A 20278-nucleotide genomic window follows, 5' to 3' on the forward strand; every position below is an offset into this window, starting at 1 on the left:
ACGTTTGAATATATTATTTCGGCTGTTCCAATGTGATACATGTACCTGTGTGAACTTATCATTTCTGAGAACGCATGCTGTTACAGCGTGATTACCTGTAAATACCACATTAATGCAATAAATGCTCAAAATGATGTCCGTCAACCACAATGCATTTGGCAATACGTATAACGACATTCCTCTCAACATCGAGGAGTTCGCCTTCCGTAATGTTCGCACATGCATTGATAATGCGCTGACGCATGTTGTCAAGCGTCGTCGGTGGATCACGATAGCAAATTTCAAAAATGGCTCTGAGCACTATGGGACTTAACTTCTGAGGTTATCAGTCCCCTAGAACTTAGAACTACTTAAACCTAACTAACCTAAGGACATCACACACATCCATGCCCGAGGCAAGATTCGAACCTGCGACCTTTGCGGTCGGGCGGTTCCAGACTGAAGCGCCTAGAAACGCTCGGCAACTCCGGCCGGTGACTTGGTTCAGGGATTGGGAGTGGACACTCGACATAAATAACAGTAAGATATTGCGTTACTCTTTTTTTTGTCATCAATCTTCTGACTGGATTGACGTGGCGCGCCACAAATTTCTCTCCTGTGCTTACTTCTTCATCTCAGAGTAGCACTTCCAACCTTCGTCCTCAATTACTTGCTGTTCGTATCCCAATCTCTGTCTTCCTTTACAGTTTTTGGCCTCTACAACTCCCTCTACTACCATGGAAGTCATTCCCTGATGTCGTAACAGATGTCCTGTCATCCTGTTCCTTCTTCTTATCAGTATTTTCCACATATTCCTTTCCTCTCCTATTCACTTATCAACATTCTTCTGTAGCGCCACATCTCAAACCCTTCGGTTGTCATCTGGTTTTCCAACAGTCCATGTTTCACGTCCATAGAATGCTGTACTCCAAAAGTACATCCTCAAAAATTTCTTCCTCAAATCAAGGCCTATGTTTAATACCAGAAGACTTCTCTTGGCCAGGAATGCCCTTTTTGCTAGTACTAGTCTGCTTTGATGTCCTCATTGCTCCATCCGTCATTGGTTATTTTGCTGCCTAGGTAGCAAAATTTCTTAACTTCATCTACTTCGTGACCATCAGCCCTTTGATGTTAACTTTCTCACGGTTCTCATTTATGCTACTTCTCATTACATTCGTCTTTATTTGATTTACTCTCAGTCCATCTTCTCTACTCTGTTCATGCCATTCAGCAGATCATGTAACCGTTCTTCACTTTCGCTCAGGATAGCAATGTCGTCAACGAGTCATTGATATCCTTTCACCTCGAATTTTGACTCCGCTGCTTAAGTTTTGTTTTATTTCCTTCATTACTTCTTCGATGTGCAGATTGAAGAGTAGGGATGAAAGACTACATCCCTGTCTTACACCCTTTTTAATCCGAGCACATCTTTCTTGGCCATCCACTATTATTTTTCCCTCTTGGTTCTTGTACATATTGTATACTACCCGTCTCTCCCTATAGCTTATCCCTATTTTTCTCGGAATTTCGAATATATTGTGCCAGTTTACATTGTCGAACGCTTTTTCCAAGTCGACTGTACGATTCTACAATTTCCAAAACAAATTCGCACGGTATTTGGGGAAACGAAGTGTCTCATTTTGAATTTTGGATCTCTAGCGGCACGCTGTGGTACTATGGCGTAGGAATTTTATTGTGTACTTCCTGAAAAAAAAAAAGGATGAGAATAATAATAATTGAGTACATATATATTTTCGTGGTGATAAGTAAAATATGGCGATTACCCCACGCAGGCGATACTTAACTCATTTTCGTCGGCCACCGAGAATTAGGGTGGAGTCCTATCGTTCGAAAAGGAGCGGTGTAGACTCTGGCGAAGAGTATCAGGATGTGATGTCATTTCAACAGGCAAAAGAGAACAAATGTTACAAAGGTTCAGACTGCTGTCAGGGCCGTACTCGTACGGAAATAGCGCAATCGGGAAAGATGTGGGGCGAACCAGCTGGCACCCCGCAGTTCGTGTTGCGGTAGTCCCGGACGACCCACATATTATGCAGATTGCTGAGCGGTAACAGCCGCGGATCGGCCGATTGCTGGAAGCCAGCACAGGGCGCAAGTATTTCTGGCGCCAGCAGCGGTATGGCGCTCCGTCCCGCTTGCAGCTCATTTTGATGCAAATTCCGCTCCCTCTGCAGTGACTTGCAGGCAGCCACCAAGTGCGCTGGGATTCCGCAAATAGCCGAGCGTTTCCGTCTCGCTCCATGTCGGACATGTAAACGACACGGCAGGTTTCCGTGATCGCCGAAATATACTTACGTTTTCCGCTGCGCTCAGCTTGTTTTGAGGCCACTGGGGCGGCGCACCGATGCGACAGGTCTGTAGTTGCAACGACTTTATGGAGAACGGCGACTTTATTTCCTTCGAGTGAATGCGATGGATTGGAGAACTGGCGAAATGGCAGAATTCTCTGCTTCATCTCGATTTTTCTGCCGAAAGATTAGTAACTAATAGCTCTCTGTTTATCTTTTTTCGTGTGATGATCTGACTTTATCGTCTTCAGGTAGTTACTTCAACAAATATTAAGCGCAAGAGCAGAAACTTAATGATAGATTAAAACTGTGTGTCGGACCGGGTCTCGAACCCGGAAGGTTGTGTTGGTGGGCAGTACGATAGGTGTGTGGTTGCAACTGTTGTATGGAGGACTGGCGATTTTGAAGGCTCACATTCTTCGAATAGGAGGAGCGAGTTGGACAACTGGTATACTGGCCGAATATGTTTGTTCCTTCCGACGATTATGACGTGTTGTCACTAACTTGCGGCCCTCAGTTTTATTTTATTACTCATTTTTTTTTCAATTTTATTGTGACCTTCGGACATTATCCACTCAGAGAACCTCCATTACATGATATGCTACAATTTAAGAAGTACATCCAATCACATTCAATACACATATATAACAAAGGCTTTCGCAGAATATTTCCATTGTTTTATACAGAACAGTTAAATGATAATGCTTTTAGCTGTCAAAGAGTAACGTACATCTCTATACAATGATGTGTCATGATTAGTGAGTAGTGACTACACACTGGTGAAACGTCCCCTCAGAAAAATTAAGAACGACTCTGCTGGTAAACTTCTACGTTATTTGATTTACGAACAGCTGAGCAAAACTCAACGTACTCAAACAGTTTTCTCTTTACTTATTCAGATCATCACTAAAGTGACACACAATATTTGTTAGCGCAACTCAATCTGACTTTCAATAATCCCTACAAAAGAATGGCCCTGACTAACAATAACCTATACCTTTCATGAATCATTTACCTCACAAAAATCTTCGTTACTCGAACTACTGCAATACAGCGAGCGCCAATACTGCCATCTAAATAAAAGATTCTAACAACTGAAGGCACTAACTACTGACAGGCATAGTTAGCAAATGAAAGATTTTGATAGAGAACAATCAATGTATGACATCCATCTCTACAAATTTCCTTCTTCTTGGGGACACAAGTCCAGATCGTCAGCTTATAGTAACCTCTCAAAACTCTGGCATCTCTCCCCACATCCATCACTGCTGGCGGCTCACCTCAAACTGCACAACGCTACGCGCTGTTCACATCCCACTGCCCAACACTACACAAGCGAATATTCCAACAATGAGTTCAACCAGCCACAGACAGCATACAGCGCAGTCAGCGATTTTCATACATAGCGCTACGTGGCGTTACCAACATAAAAACCTAAACAGCCTACTTATGCTGGTAGCGAGCTGCCTCTGCTTCAAAAAGAATAGACGTATTTTGAACGCGTATATTTATCAAACTGTAAGACAGACAATTACGAAACTTAGGACAATATTTACGAATCTCTAAAATGTAGATTACCGATTAACAATATGTCCTCAACCAGCGACGCGAACAGTATCACATAGGTACCCGAATTCCTCCCATACTGGGGTAATCATGTCCATTGTCACTGGTGTTAGAGTAATACGGGTCCGCTGCTTCAACTCTTACAGGTTCTATGGTATTGTTTATGCGTAAACGCTGTCTTTAATGAAATCTCACAGGTAGAAGTCACAGGACGTCATATCCATTGAGCTTGGAAGCCATCTGGTAAGTGCTAAATCTGATGTTTAGCCTACAGTGGTTCGAATCCATAAATTGTATCAAATTTAAAAAAAAACTCGTTGCATCTTTTATCTACATAAAGCAACTACTTGTGATTTCTCACCCTCTTGTTGTGTATGGGCGTGTTTGGTGTCTACTCTTAGTGTGATGTGGCCGATAACTTGTCATCAAGTGCGTTGCGGTCTATTTGTTTTCTTCGTATTTTATACCTTAATGCAAGGCGTTAATCGCGCGAACACTGTTCCCATATAGGTTTCACAAACGTATTATCAGCAGTCCTTACCTGCAGAAGCCCGCTATCCACCAAATGAATCGAAGCTTCATGATTGCTTCGTCCATTTCTAGACTCTTCAAAACCGTAAACACTCACATTTAGATGTCCAGAACATCCGCTATCAGTCAGAAAATAACATCGATTATTGGGGTCATTCTTACAGGCGATCAAAAACCGCGGTCGCGACATAGATGACGGTAAGACAATTAATTTGAGACACATGGTGTCGCAAATGTCGGGATACACCCCACGTATTGAACATGTGACATTACCACATGACGTACCTCAACAAACCAAGTAAAATATTCGCGCGCGACTTTATCGTGCGGGGCTCAGGGTTCGAATCTTGTCTCTTGCAGGCAGTGTTTTTTTCACTGCGTTACGTTTTCATGTGTTTACATTCAGGTAAGATTTATTATTTGATTACCGGCCTTAGGGTCTCCGCTGTTCTATTGCGGTCGGCTGGAGCGGCCGAGGGGTTCTAGGCGCTGCAGTCTGGAGCTGCGCAACCGCTACGGTCGCAGGTTCGAATCCTGCCTCGGGCATGAATGTGTGTGATGTCCTTAGGTTAGTTAGGCTTAACTAGTTCTAAGTTCTAGGGGGCCGATGACCTGAGAAGTTAAGCCCATAGTGCTCCGAGCCATTTGATCCATTTTGTTCAATTGCGAAGTACAGTTCAACAGAAACTTACCGTACAGCACCACAAATAAATGAGTATTAGCTTCCGAGTTGCGATCGTCACCAGTAACTGACCTCCGTTTTCTTCACTAAATAATGTCTGTAAACAAAAGAACAAGGCACAAAAAGAAAAGAAAAGCACATAATTGAAACAACTTTTATTTGATTACAGCGAGGACTATAATATTGTAACTTCTATGTTTACAACAGATCACATTTACAAAAGGCGTTCGAAATGTGAACCGTTTGCTCGAATGCAAGTGTTGCATCGCTCAGTCAGCCCTCCACGCAGAAGTGCAACCGCTGCGGCCGGCCGGTGTGGCCGAGCGGTTCTAGGCGCTTCAGTCTGGAACCGGGCGACCGCTACGGTCGCAGGTTCGAATCCTGCCTCGGGCATGGATGCGTGTGATGTCCTTAGGTTAGTTAGGTTTAAGTAGTTCTAAGTTCTAGGGGACTAATGACCTCAGATGTTAAGTCCCATAGTGCTCAGAGCCATTTGAACCATTTGCAACCGCTGCGAGTGCGGTGAGGTACGTCATCCGGTGTCTTCACATGTTGAACATTTCTCATCCATACTTAGAGTATTTCCCGACATTTACGACCCCTTGTGTCTTATATTAAATTACTTGCCTCAGCGTGATCTACGTCGCTCCGAGGGTTTTTGAAACATTGATAAGAATCGCCCTGTATATCAGAGCAATCAAGGCTATGTAGACATATGAAGCGGAAGAGAGACATTGAAGAGGGGAAGAGGGAGAGGGAAAGAGAGAGAGAGAGAGAGAGAGAGAGAGAGAGAGAGAGAGTAAAGTAGGAGAGCATAAGGCTTTTTGTGTTCCGCCATTCTCCCTTCCTCTTGCTGAAGGCCAGAAATAAAGTACTGAAGCGAGGAGCGGTGTGTACCCCTTGCAGACACCCATAAATCAATGATGCGGTAGCAATATCAGTTATTTTTGGTGTAATTAAATGTCCCGGCGGCTTAGCTGAGGTCGGTATCCTGCTGTTTTATTGTCCGAGGGGAGGAACCCACCGTCGAAGAGAGCGGAGGCGAAATTCTCGGCCTCCTCGTGGTTCCTTAAGGTAGTTCATCGCTGCCAGTATCCGTGTCTCACTATCGATTCGTAGCGCCTCGAGGTGGCTGTCAAAGTCAGGTCCAAGTGGCCGACTGTAGCTATCTATTCATGAACCCGTATCCTCCAAGATTTTAAGCGAACAAATTAAGAATTCCTTGACCCTTTTCTTAGAATATTTCAATTGATGTTTACAAGTGAGTAATAACTAAGTACGTGCAACATTTATGAAAATTTTAAAATGTATCTTATGTATAATCCTATGTCTCCGTCTGCGCTAAGAGGTACTACGAGCATCGTTCAGTAAGTAATGCAACACATTTTTTTCCTCTTGCTGATTGGTTGGAAGAATGGGGAATTTAATGTAGCATGTCCGCAACTCGTGGTCTCGCGGTAGCGTTCTCGCTTCCCGGGTACGTGGTCCCAGGTTCGATTCCCGGCGGGGCCAGGGATTCTCACCTGCCTCGAGATAACTGGGTGCTGTTGTGTCGTCTTCATCATCATCATTCTTCTCCATTACGTTCGGAGGAAGGCAATGGCAAACCACCTCCGCTAGGACCTTGCCTAATAAAGCGGTGCTGGTGTCCCACATCGTCCCCTTCGCTCTGCCGAACAGTGATGTACTTCATCACATCATCATCATCATCATCATCATCATCGTTGAGTATTCCCGCTTCAGCCCCTATAGTTTCAAGAAGCTCCGATTGGTGACGGCGCTATATTTAGTCTTCAGAATGGTGTCTGTAACAGAGGTGCGTTCCAAGGACTTTCATTCCGCGCGAAGGGGCCCTCCCCTCTCTCTCTCTCTCTTTCTCTTTCCCTCTCCCTCTTAAATGTCTCTCTTCCGCTTGATATGTCTACATAGTCTTGCTTGCTCTGATATACAGGGCGATTCTTGAAAAACCCGCCGGAGGTTCAAGTCCTCCCTCGGGCATGGGTGTGTGTGTTTTTCTTAGCATAAGTTAGTTTAAATTACACTACTGACCATTAAAATTGCTACACCACGAAGATGACGTGCTACAGACGAGAAATTTAACCGACAGGAAGAAGGTGCTGTGATATGCAAATGATTAGCTTTTCAGAGCATTCACACAAGGTTGGCGCCGGTGGCGACACCTACAACGTGCTTACATGAGGAAGGTTTCCAACCGATTTCTCATACACAAACAGCAGTTGACCGACGTTGCCTGGTGAAACGTTGTTGTGTTGCCTCGTGTAAGGAGGAGAAATGCGTACCATCCCGTTTCCGACTTTGATAAAGGTCGGATTGTAGCCTATCGCGATCGCAGTTTATCGTATCGTGACATTGCTGCTCGTGATGATCGAGATCCAATGACTGTTAGCAGAATGTGGAATCGGTGGGTTCAGGAGGGTAATACGGAACGCCGTGCTGGATCCCAACGGCCTCGTATCACTAGCAGTGAAGGTGACAGGCATCTTATCCGCATGGCTGTAACGGATCGTGCAGCCACGTCTCCGTCCCTGAGTCAACAGATGGGGACGTTTGCAAGACAACAACCATCTGCACGAACAGTTCGACGACGTTTGCAGCAGCACGGACTATCAGCTCGGAGACCACGGCTGCATCACAGACAGGAGCACCTGTGATGGTGTACTCAACGAAGAACCTGGGTGCACGAATGGCAACACGACATTTTTTCGGATGAATCCAGGTTCTGTTTACAGCATCGTGATGGTCGCATCTGTGTTTGGCGACATCGCGGTGAACGCACATTGGAAGCGTGTATTCGTCATCGCCACACTGGCGTATCACACGGCGTGATGGTATGGGGTGCCATTGGTTACACGTCTCTGTCACCTCTTGTTCGCATTGACAGCACATTGAACAGTGGACGTTACATTTCAAATGTGTTACGACCCGTGGCTCTACCCTTCATTCGATCCCTGCGAAACCCTACACTTCAGCAGGATAATGCAAGGCTGCATGTTGCAGGTCCTGAACGGGCCTTTCTGGATACAGAAAATGTTCGACTGATGCCCTGGCCAGCACATTCTCCAGATCTCTCACCAATTGAAAACGTCTGGTCAATGGTGGCCGAGCAACTGGCTCGTCACAATACGCCAGTCACTACTCTTGATGAACTGTGGTATCGTGTTGAAGCTGCATGGGCAGCTGTGCCTGTACACACCATCCAAGCTGTGTTTGACTCAATGCCCAGGCGTATTAAGGGCGTTATTGCGGCCAGAGGTGGTTGTTCTGGGTACTGATTTCTCAGGATCTATGCACCTCAGTTGCGTGAAAATGTAATCACATGACAGTTCTACTGTAATATATTTGTCCAATGAATACCCGTTTATCATCTGCATTTCGTCTTATTGTAGCAATTTTAATGCCCAGTAGTGTAGTTTACGTAGTGTGTCAGCCGAGGGACCGATGACCTAAGCAGTTTGGTCCCTTAGGAATTCACTCACATTTGAACAGGAGCTTTCATTGAGTTTCTTTCGGCGGAAAAGCAGAACATCGCAGATATTAGTGGGCGGCTGCAGAATGTCTGTGCAGACCTGACGGTGAACAAAAGCACGGTGAGTCGTTGGGCGAGGCGTCTGTCATAATGTCGCCAAGGTCGCACACACGTGTCATACCCGTCGCACACAGCTGTGACTACTGCAGCGTTGGAACGTCCGGACACTCTCGTTCGAGATGATCGACGAATCACAGTCAAACACCTCCCTGCTTAACTGGACGTTTGTGCTGATCTGCCCATCCGAAAGGAGCTCACAAAACTTCATTGGACTCTTCTTCCTCATCCATCCTACATCTCGGATCTCGCGCCTACCTGTCTGGTCCAACGAAGGACGCACCAGCGCAAGCAGTAGGTGGATGATGGGGAAGCTACTGATGTAGCAAGACATTGGCTCCGACCTGTACAAGTAGAGTGGTACCATGCTGGCATACAGGTTCTCCCAGTGAGGTAGCGTAAAGCTGTCGCACTGAAAGAAGATTATGTTGAAAAATAGGGTTCTGCAACCAAAAGCGTTAGGAACAATATGGTGTATTTGAATCTTTAATAAACGAACCCGTTTTCCGAAAAAATGTGTCGCATAGCTTACTTAACGCCCACATAATAATCAAAACTAGAAGAAAAGATCCTGTAGTATTCTGGAAACCAGTACCCGTTGTCATGTGGAACAACCTGTCCTTTCGTTATCATTTGCCTCTTAGGTAGAAGTAGAGACTTTAGGCGGTGCTTCACGTGGTTACCACGCATCCTGCCTGACACTTCTTTCTGCCCTTCTTCACAGTGGATCACGCACTCTTCCAGATACACCTGGCTCCCTTCGGACTGCGTCACATGCATTGGTTACGACCTCCTGTAGCGTTTGCATGTTGTCAATGAATTTTCGGATCCAATGAACAGGGAGGCCATGCTACCAGGCCTCCTAGATCAGTCAATCTCCCATAAAACACTGCGTTGGATTAATTAATCGTGCAGAAATCGGTTATATGCAGTGTGTGTGTGTGTGTGTGTGTGTGTGTGTGTGTGTGTGTCTGTCTAGTAAACATTGGCACTAAAGCGCGTACCATAAGGATACGAACGAACATTTGTTCATCTTCGATACCATAGAATACATCTCATTTACTGTAAGCTCTTTGCTTTCCATATCTTGGGAGGTGGTAATATGGACCAAAACAAGGAAAAAAACTGACCAGTAAACATAGGTTCTAAAATGCACACCTTAAGAAGTACGAGCCCTTGTTCAGTAAAAGAGGGGTGTTCCACAATAGCGAAGATAAACAGGTGCTTATAGCTCTTAAGCCATGTTTACTAGACATTATTTACATATTCTGTATAAGGAACCTGTCACCAAAGTTTGGCGGTGCTTTTTAGGTGTGTGTGTGTGTGTGTGTGTGTGTGTGTGTGTGTGTGTGTGAGTGTGTTGATGAGGGCGGTGGGGTACGAAACCCACTCGTTACTTGATTACGTCTTGCGGAGCCGAAAACTGCTCAATGAGTGAATAAGGAAAAAAAAAAAAACAGGCCATTTATGTAGCTGATAAGTTTTCGCTTAACGATAATCTCTATGAGGCCCGAAACAATTCCTTTATGGATGTTGCTGGTGGGAAAACAATATTTAATTGGGGATTCAGTAGTATCCATCATCCTGTATCTTAATAAAATGGTTCAAATGGCTCCAAGCACTATGGGACTTAACATCTGAGGTCATCAGTCCCCTAGACTTAGAACTACTTAAATCTAACTAACCTAAGTACATCACACACATCCATGCCCGAGGCAGGATTCGAACCTGCGACCGTAGCAGCAACGCGGTTCCGGACTGAAGCGCCTAGAACCGCTCGGTCACACCGGCCGGCCCTGTATCTTAGCAACGAGGAATTTCAAATGCGCACGCTTAATACAGCAGGAAAATAAATTTGTTATTATTGAATGGAAATGTCTGTAGGAGTTCTCTTGTGGTGTCTGTATCATACACTGATGTAATTTTGGAAATGGCTGTTCACACACACCTGATGCATTTGAAAAGTAGCATGACTCTAAAACTCTGCAGTTCCGTTCCTCAATTCCCGTACCATACACAATGTCAAGTGTCTCGCGAGTTTCTTAATGTCTTCTAATCTTCCACAGATACCATATCCAGAACATAAAAAATGTAGCGCCAAATAGTTTCTTGGAGGTGCCCAATTTGCAAGAAATCACTCATCATTATACGCACAGTGATAGAAAAAATATATAAACCTTACGATTTTTTTTTTGCGTGTGGGAAGAAAATCAAGTATAGCGGTGTAGCGAAGGCTTGAAACGTACCTTGGTGTGCCCCAAAGGAGAAAAGACTGAGAAACGTGGCTCTGAAGTAAAGTGTGTGGAGATGGAAAGTAATTTGTAGGTTTGTAGCTGTTTGCTTTGAGACCCTCTACAATCAAAAACTATACTCAGACCACTCTACATCCTTGTACATTCGGTACCGCGATCGATTAGCAAATGATTGTGGTGTGGGGAAAAAAAAGGGATAGTTACCAGGTTTATCGTGCCAAGTAAGCTTGTTACTGGCAGCAAACGGAATAAAAATTCTGTACACACCACTGTATGCACATTGGCGGCCTGCCTCAGTGCTTCGTAACAGTTAAGGCGAATGCTCACGCTTCGTCGGGAGCGATTTATAACGATTCGGGCCATGCTGACGAAGCCATTGACTGTCGCTGCACACCCCTCCCCGTGCCCTTTGTAGCGCGTGACGCCGTGCTTTATTTCGCCTGTTTACACGCCGCCCTGACCGAAAACCTTTGAAAAGCTGAACTGGCGACCAAAATAGGCACATTGTCGCAAGCTGACGTCTCTATTTGTCGATGGCGAAATTTCGCCTCACCCTCCACATTTTCTCTCGTTCCCTCTCTCTCTGCCTCCCCCCTCGCTCCCTCCTCCCACTCCACCCCGGTCTCTCTCTCTCTCTCTCTCTCTCTCTCTCTCTCTCTCTGCCTTATCGTACCACACGAATTTGTTTGTTCCCATTCTCTGGCTTTTCCTCCTCTCCAACATTCAGTGCACACCCTCAGCACAGCGAAACGAAAGAATAAGTGAAATCATCCATACTGAAAATCCACCACCCCTGTGTCTACATTCATCTTTTGTACGCGACGTCAGAAAAACAACACACACGGAAACCAGAAAAATCGCTCGCACCATTGCCTCTTTTGTCGTACCGTAACAGTAAAATTGGTCCCAGTATTGTGTCTTGCGATACTCAACGTCGGCGTAGCCACGCGACTCTAGCAAAACACACTTCTCACCCTCCCCTAATTCCACACACACACACACACACACACACACACACACACACACACACACACACACACAGAAACATGTGCACGGACACACATGCTGCCCACCTATTCACCATTCTCCGCCAGATTTTCGTGCCTGTCAGATTATTAATTCTCATTTTGTTCCTTTTTCTGTGTGTTGCAGGGGCGGTGTTGGGTCAAAGCGTCTACGCTATTGGTCGCTGGCCTGAGGACTTCCGAAAGCAGCGATTCGATCTCCAGACACCCCTGCGGGCAGCAAGCTCCGGGTGCCTCGTCACACAGAGTTAAACTCGCGGTTCGCGTCGTCACAGCGACGCTTCGACTAGCACAGTAGCTGGCCGTGTATAGATATACATTCACCTATCCAGATCTCGAGATTAAGTATACTTACTACTGGGGAGGATAAATTATATATATATATATACGTGTGTACATAAAATAAATTCATCCGTCGCCGCCCCGTAGGAAAATTCGGATATATATATATATATTATATATACGTAAATGCAAGAAATTTAAAATATTTTCTCTCTCTCTTTTTTCGCACTAAAGATTATACTGCAGGTGTTTTTGTAGGACTTTTGTGAGAGGCTGAGTGTCGAGTGTCGTCTTTCCGAGAAGCACTTTGTGTTCGTGAGCAGTGGATCAGCCCCTGAGGGGACAGTTTCGCGAGTTCTCTGGCGGGTCCAGCCTAGGAGTGTAATTGTTACAAAGTGTCAATATTAGTGCTCGCAGTTTTGGCCTGGAAGGAATAGATCGTGCAGGACGGTGATAGCGGAGCACGGCCGCGGTCCCTGAAGATGCCAGTCCGCTCGCTGCGAGTGGGGTAGAAGTGTCGACAGCCGAGAGAGAGCCACGTAACGGGAGTCAGGTTCCCCCGGGAGTCGAAGCAAGCCCGTAGCCTGGCGGTCGCCTGCACGAAGCTGTGGGGGTCCCCCACCAACTCCGCCGCCGCCGGCCCGTACGCGCCAGCCGCCGCGGACGCCGCCTCCGACGCCGCCGCCTCCGCCGCCGACGCGTCCTCCGCCGACGCGGGGCCCCGCCCCCAGCAACAGCAGCCGCCGCCGCCGCCGCCGCCGCTCCACCACCAGCCGCAGCAGTACCCCCAAGCCGCTGCCAAAATTTTGGTTTTCGGCGGCAGCCGCGCTGCGTCGAGTTGGGAGACCGAGGACGCGGCTGCGGGGGCGGCTGCGGGGGCGGGGGCGGCTACGGGGGCGGGGCCTGACGAGGACGGAGGCGTGCCGGGGGCGGGCGACGCGGGAGGCGGCGGTCCGGGGGCCGCCGCGGTGGCGCCGCCGCCCAAGATCTCGCCGCCGTGGTCCGACCTGTACCACAACCCCCACCACCACCAGCACGCGCACCACCACCACCCACACCAGCTGCACCACGCGGCCGTGCAGCAGCAGCAGCACCACCCGCAGCAGCACCACGGCCAGCCGCACCAGCCGCCCCCGCCGCCGCCCCACCCGCACCATACCCACCACCACCAGCACCACCAGCACCACAACCACCACCAAGCCCAGCACCCGCACGCCCACCAGGGCTCTCCTCACCTCGACCCCAGCATGAGTTCCTATTTCGCCAACTCGTACATGCCCGACCTGCGCAACGGCGGCGTCGTGCCCGCGGAGCACCCGCACGCGCACTACGGCGCCGCCGTGCAGCAAGGACCCGGAGGCGGCGCCGACCCCAGCTCGGGGGCGGGCGCCGCCTCGTGGGGCGGCGGCGGCGGCGGCGGCGCCGGGGCGCAGCAGCCGCCTCAGGGCATGCCCTACCCGCGCTTCCCTCCCTACGACCGCATGGACATCCGGAGCGCAGCCTACTACGGCGCGCAGCAGTCCGGCGGCGGCGGCGGCCTCGACGGCTCGCCCGGGGGCGGTGGCGGCAACGGGGGCGGCGGGGGCGGAGGCTACCGCTCGGGTTCCCCCATGGGTGGTGGCGGGCAGACCCCCGTCGTGTACGCGAGCTGCAAGCTCCAGGCGGCGGCGGCCGCGGCGGCCGCGGCGGCGGCGGGGAACGGGGGCGGGGCGGGCGGCGGGGGCAGCCCGCCGCTGGACGTGCCGCCCCACCAGCACCAGCACCACGCGCACCACGCGCCGCCCCACCTGCAGCAGCAGCAGCAGCAGCAGCAGCAGCTGTACGCCGACCCGGCGCCGCAGCAGCAGCAGCAGCAGCAGCCGCCGCCGACGCAGCAGCCGCCGCCGGTGCCGCCCCCGCACCAGCACCAGCCTCCGCTGGGCGCCGGCGTCCCGCCCCCCGGCCACCAGCACCAGCACCAGCACCCGCAGCAGCAGCAGCAGCCGCCCCCGCAGCAGCACAACGGCAGCCCCGCCAACACGCTGCCCAGCCCGCTCTACCCCTGGATGCGAAGCCAGTTCGGTGAGTGTCCCTTACCTACTTTAACTCTCTCCAACCCATATTTTATCTTACATTAGCAAAAAAGTTAAAATACTATTTTTGACTTCTAGCAACACATTCAACACGATTTCAGATTTATTTATTAGTGTATTTTATTTCCTAATGGGTCTATGTGTAGGGGTTGGATTCGGTTGGGTTGTTTGGGAGAGGAGACCAGGCAGCGAGATCATCGGTCTCATCGGACTAGGGAAGGAATTCGGCCGTGCCCTTTCGAAGTAACCATCCCGGCATTTGCCTGGAGAGATTTAGGGAAATCACGGAAAACCTAAATCAGGATGGCCAGACGCGGGATTGAACCGTCGTCCGCCCGAATGCGAGTCCAGTGTGGTCTATTTGGAGCCAGTACTTATTATCTTGTAGGTGCTCCCATCAAGTGATCTAGTTTATAGGCGCTATGTCACGAATTGCGAGGCTCCCCTCGTTGGAGGTTCGAGTCCTCCCTTGGGCATGGGTGTGTGTGTTGTCCTTAGCGTAAGTCAGTTCAACTAGTGTGTAAGTCTAGGGACCGATGACCTCAGCAGTTTAGTCCCTTAGGAATTCAACCACATTTGTACATTTTGATCTAGTTTACAGATAAGAATGCGATGGTGCCATGTGGGAACACTGGGCTTTCATGGATAATGCAGAAATATCTAAAATCTCTAATGGGTCCAATTCGATTCACTGGGCTGGAAAGGGTTAAAAGAGCTACTCGTAGAGTCAATCATAACCACGAAAAAATAAAAAGAATTAATTCATCGTCACTTTTCTGCTCTATTCGCGGGTGCTTTGTGTCTCCCATTGCTTGCGATAAAGCCTTAACTGTCGCAAGGCTACCCCACGCAGCTAAAATATCCAACTTCCACAAAAATGGCTCAAATGGCTCTGAGCACTATGGGACTTGACTTCTGAGGTCATCAGTCCCCTAGAACTTAGAACTACTTAAAACTAACTAACCTAAGGACATCACACACATTTTGCCCGAGGCCGGAATCGAACCTGCGACCGTAGCGGTCGCGCGGTTCCAGACTGTAGCGCCTAGAACCGCTCAGCTACTCCGGCCGGCAACTTGCACACAAATTCACTGCATAATTCTGGCGGTTATATGCACCAGACATTATATCGCTTCCAGCTGTAGTGAAATGCTGCCACCAACTTGACCACGGCGGGATAGACGTGGGTGACGCTGATCGGGAAGTTCAGATCCTACACAACCCCCTTTTTTCGTGCTGTCCGCAAGCTGAAATAAAAATTGCGGAAAAGAGATTTTCGACGCTGAAAACGTTCACAAAGCGGTTCTCGAATGTCTTCGTGACGTAGTACTAGATTTCTGTCGTCGAGATCTGTACGAGAGGCAGAAAGTTCCTACTGCTGTTTATAGAGACTTGGTGACTATGTTGAAAATTGTTTCATGTATTTGTGTGACTTTGACTGGTAGTGCAGCAGTCACTAAAAATTACTTGGCTTGCCACAATAATGTGTATCTTAGTTTTTGAAGTCCCTTCGTACTAAAGCCCTTCCTTTTATTCTTGTTCCATTTCATAAAAAGAACGTAATATGACGGAGTGAAACCTTCTCGTGAACTATGAGAACGTTCAATGCGTGCATCACTTATCGCGTTCATCTGAATGCTGGTAAGCGAGCTTTCCGCGCTTACGACACGAATCTGTCACGAAACGCGCTGCTCTTATTTGGACTGTGTCTATTTTCTCTGTCTGTTCTACCCGATCAAACTGCCCGAGTGAGGAGCAGGTCCTACGAATCCACATGTACCTACACACTATACAATCAGCTTTGAAGAGTGTAGTTGAGGGTACTTAGCGTGGTACCATAGGATACAGTTTCTTCGCGTTCAATGAATCGTATGGGGCGCGGGGAGAATGACTGCTTAAATTCCGCTTTGCGTGGTGCACTTGCTCTTATTTTGTCTTCACTGCCCCTACATAAATGATACTTAGCTCGACTCAAGAAAACCTCTATCTTCTTCACTTAATAATGATCATGAAATTTTGTAAGTACGCTTTTGAGGGGTAATTTGAGTCTACTTTCAAGAGTCTGCTTTTTCATGTCTTTCAGTATTTCTACCACACCCTCTCGTGAGTCAAACAAACCTATGACCATTCGTGCCGCCCTTGTTTGTTTTTCTTTAATATTCGCTCTTAGTCCCGGTTTGGTATGGGTCCCATATACTTCGCCGGCCGCTGTGGCCGAGCGGTTCTAGGCCCTTCAATCTAGTACCGCGCGACCGCTACGGTCGCAGGTTCGAATCCTGCCTCAGGCATGGATGTGTGTGATGTCCTTAGGTTAAGTAGTTCTAAGTCTAGGGGACTGATGACCTCAGATGTCAAATCCCATAGTGTTTGAAGCCATTTGAACCATTTTGAAACCTCACACTTCAGAAACAATCCAAGGTGGGGCGCACAAGTGATTTGTGAGCATTCTACTTTGCGGTTTGACTGAATTTTCACAGTATCCTGTCAACGAACCGCAATCTGACAAATCCTCTCCCTACAACAAAGCCTGTCTGATAACTCCGTTTCGCATCCCTCCAGATTGTTAAACCTAGGTATCTGTGTGAGGAGTAACCCTAATTGTGACTCGTTGATATGATAATCGTAGGATGCTACGTGTTTTCTTTTTTCCTATAGCGTGCCTAATTTTACATTTTTGTACATTTCAAACTCGTTGCCAGGTTTTCCACAATTCTGAATACATTAAAAAAGAAAACCGGCGCACCATAAAAAAATTTCCGAATGGAATGGAATGGAATGGAAATCAGTAAGTGTAATGTACATATACAGTCAAACAAATGATCACAATTTCTACATATACATCCATACTCCGCAAGCCACCTGACGGTGTGTGGCGCAGGGTACCTTGAGTACCTCTATCGGTTCTCCCTTCTATTCCAGTGACGTATTGTTCGTGGAACGAAAGATTGTCGGTATGCCTCTCTGTGGTCTCTAATCTCTCTGATTTTATCCTCACGGTCTCTTCGTGAGATATACGTAGGAGGGAGCAATGTACTGCTAGACTCCTCGGTGAAGGTATGTTCTCGAAACTTCAACAAAAGCCCGCACCGAGCTACTGACCGTCTCTCTTGCAGAGTCTTCCACTGGAGTTTATCTATCATCTCCGTAACGCTTTCGCGATTACTAAATGATCCTGTAACGAAGCGCGCTGCTCTCCGTTGGATCTTCCCTATCTCTTCTATCAACGCTATCTGGTACGGGTCCCACATCGGTGAGCAGTATTCATGCAGTGGGCGAACAAGTGTACTGTAACCTACTTCCTTTGATTTCGGACTGCATTTCCTTAGGATTCTTCCAATGAATCTCAGTCGGGCATCTGCTTTACCGACGATTAATTGTATATGGTCATTCTATTTTAAATCACTCCTAATGCCTACTCCCAGATAATTTACGGAATTAACTGCTTCCAGTTGCTGACCTGCTATGTTGTAGGTAAATGATAAAGGATCTTTCTTTCTATGTATTCGCAGCACATTACACTCGTCTACATTGAGATTCAATTGCCATTCCCTGCACCATGCGGCAATTCGTTGCAGATCCTCCTGCATTTCAGTACAATTTTCCTTTGTTACAACCTCTCGATATACTACAGCATCATCCGCAAAAAGCCTCAGTGAACTTCCGATGTTATCTCGAATGTTATTTATATATATTGTGAATAGCATCGGTCCTACGACACTCCCCTGCGGCACACCTGAAATCACTCTTACTTCGGAAGACTTCCCTCCATTGAGAATGACATGCTGCCTTCTGTTATCTAGAACTCTTCAATTCAATCACACAATTGGTCTGATAGTCCATATGCTCTTACTTTGTTCATGAAACTAAAAACTAGATAATTTATTCAAGAGAAAGAGGTTCACAAATTGAGAAATTCAATAAAGCGTTGGTCCAACTCTGGCCCTTATGCAAGTAGTTATCAGCTCGGTACTGATTGACAGAGTTGTCGGATCTCCTCCTGAGGTGTACCGTGCCAAATTCTGCCCAATTGGAGCGTAGAAGGCGGTAGAAACTATCGCTGTGTTCGGGCGGGCACTGTATTGTCGAAATGTATGCCCAGGATGGCTAACCGTGAGGGGCAGCTAAACGGGGAGTAGAATATCGTCGACATACCGTCGTGCTCTAAGATGACAGCCAAAGGGCTCCAGCTATGAAATGAAGTGGCGCTCCAGACCAACAGTCCGTGGTTGTGGAGCCGTATGGCGGGCGACTGTCAGGTTGGTACCCCACTGCTGTCCGTGGTGTCTCCAGACACGTTTTATGCGTGGAATCTCATTGACTGGAATACAGTCGTCTTCAGTGATGAGTCTCACTTCGAACTGAACATCGATGGTCACCGAAGACGTGTATGCAGGTTCCCCAGACACTGGTGGGACACCAGCCCGACTATCGACGTCCATACGCCATGACAGCAATTTCCTTTCCTTAGCAGGACCCCTCTGGTCATCATCCGCCGCACCCTTAGAAGTCGGCCGCTGTGGCCGAGCGGTTGTAGGTGCTTCAGTCCGGAAGCGCGCGACTGTTTCGGTCGCAGGTTCGAATCCTGCTTCGGGCATGGATGTTGTGATGTCCTTAGGTTAGTTAGGTTCAAGTAGTTCCAAGTTCTAGGAGACTAATGACCTCAGATGTTAAGTCTCATAATGCTCAGAGCCATTTGAACCACCCTTAGAACGCAGCGGTGTGTCGGCGATATTCTACGCCCCGGTTTGTTGCCCTTTATGGCACGCCCCCTGGGCCTACATTTCAGCAAAATAATGCTCGACCGCACACGGCTAGATTTTCTACTACATGTCTTCATGCTTGCCAAACTCTACCTTGGCCAGCAAGGTCGCCTTGTCCCTCCCCAGTTGAGAACGTCTGCAGCATTATGGGCAGGGCCCTCCATCCAGTTCAGGATTTTGACTATCGGCCGCACCAATTGGACAAACTGGAGGACATCCAAAACCTCGGTCAATCAACGCTTAGCCAAATAACTGCCTGCTTAAGGGCCAGATGGTAAATGGAGCTAACTTTTACCTAAGTGCGCATTTAAACACCAAAAACATAGGCACTGTATTAATTACCATCACCGGCTTTGCATTGATGGTGTAATAATTTATGAGTAAACTTAGCACGGAAAAACTGCAGTATTATCCTTTTACACCTCAACATGATGTCAACCCGGTCTAATGACTGGCAATTTGCTCATAATGAAGGGAAATAGGTAGTCGCGCACTTCACCAAACCTCGAAGCGCCGGAGCTTAGTTCAAATGGCTCTGAGCACTATGGGACTTAACACCTGACGTCACCAGTCCCCTCGACTTAGAACGACTTAAACCTAACTAACCTAAGGACGTCACAGACACCCATGCCCGAAGCAGGAATCGAACGTGTGACCGTAGCAGCAGCGCGGACCGGACTCACGCGCCTAGAACCACTCGAACGCAGGCCGGAGCTTAGTGTAAATAAAAAAGCACAATTTCCTGAAGTCTGTGTCACACATTTAGCCAAAGTGGGGACAAGTATATAAAATCTTTTTCGTATTTCGGGAACTGATATAATTTGTCAGTTCAAATGTGTCAAATGTTTATTTCTGAAATCAAATAAATTTTTCGCAAAAACAATCATTTACTGTGACAGTGGACCGATTCAAAGCGGAAAATCACCCAAAACTAATCGTGGGAGGGGCAATATAGTCCACCCACGAATGAGGTTCTTTATATATACGCAACTGGCCATTAAAATTGCTACACCAAGAAGAAATGCAGATGATAAATGGGTATTCATGGGACAAATATCTTATACTAGAACTGACATGTGATTACATTTTCACGCAATTTGGGTGCATAGATCCTGAGAAATCAGTACCCAGAACAACCACCTCTGGCCGCAATAACGCCCTTAATACGTCTGGGCATTGAGTCAAACAGAGCTTGGATGGCGTGTACAGGTACAGC

At 47.8% G+C, this 20278-nt stretch overlaps 1 protein-coding gene across 2 annotated transcripts in view; it reads left to right on the top strand.

Moving 5' to 3' along the window:
- Positions 1–13351: 13351 nt before the first annotated feature.
- The window catches only part of LOC124718850 (homeotic protein antennapedia-like), a 70703-nt gene continuing 63776 nt past the window's right edge, over positions 13352–20278 (top strand). For both annotated transcript variants that reach the window (XR_007005915.1, XM_047244473.1), the window contains exon 1: positions 13352–14291. Coding sequence is in view for 1 of the 2 variants with exons in the window: in XM_047244473.1 (XP_047100429.1) it covers positions 13478–14291 (814 nt within the window). In the remaining variant the exon portion in view is untranslated. The remainder of the gene's footprint in view (positions 14292–20278) is intronic.

Source organism: Schistocerca piceifrons, chromosome 10 (assembly GCF_021461385.2).
Source record: "Schistocerca piceifrons isolate TAMUIC-IGC-003096 chromosome 10, iqSchPice1.1, whole genome shotgun sequence".
Lineage (NCBI taxonomy): Eukaryota > Metazoa > Arthropoda > Insecta > Orthoptera > Acrididae > Schistocerca > Schistocerca piceifrons.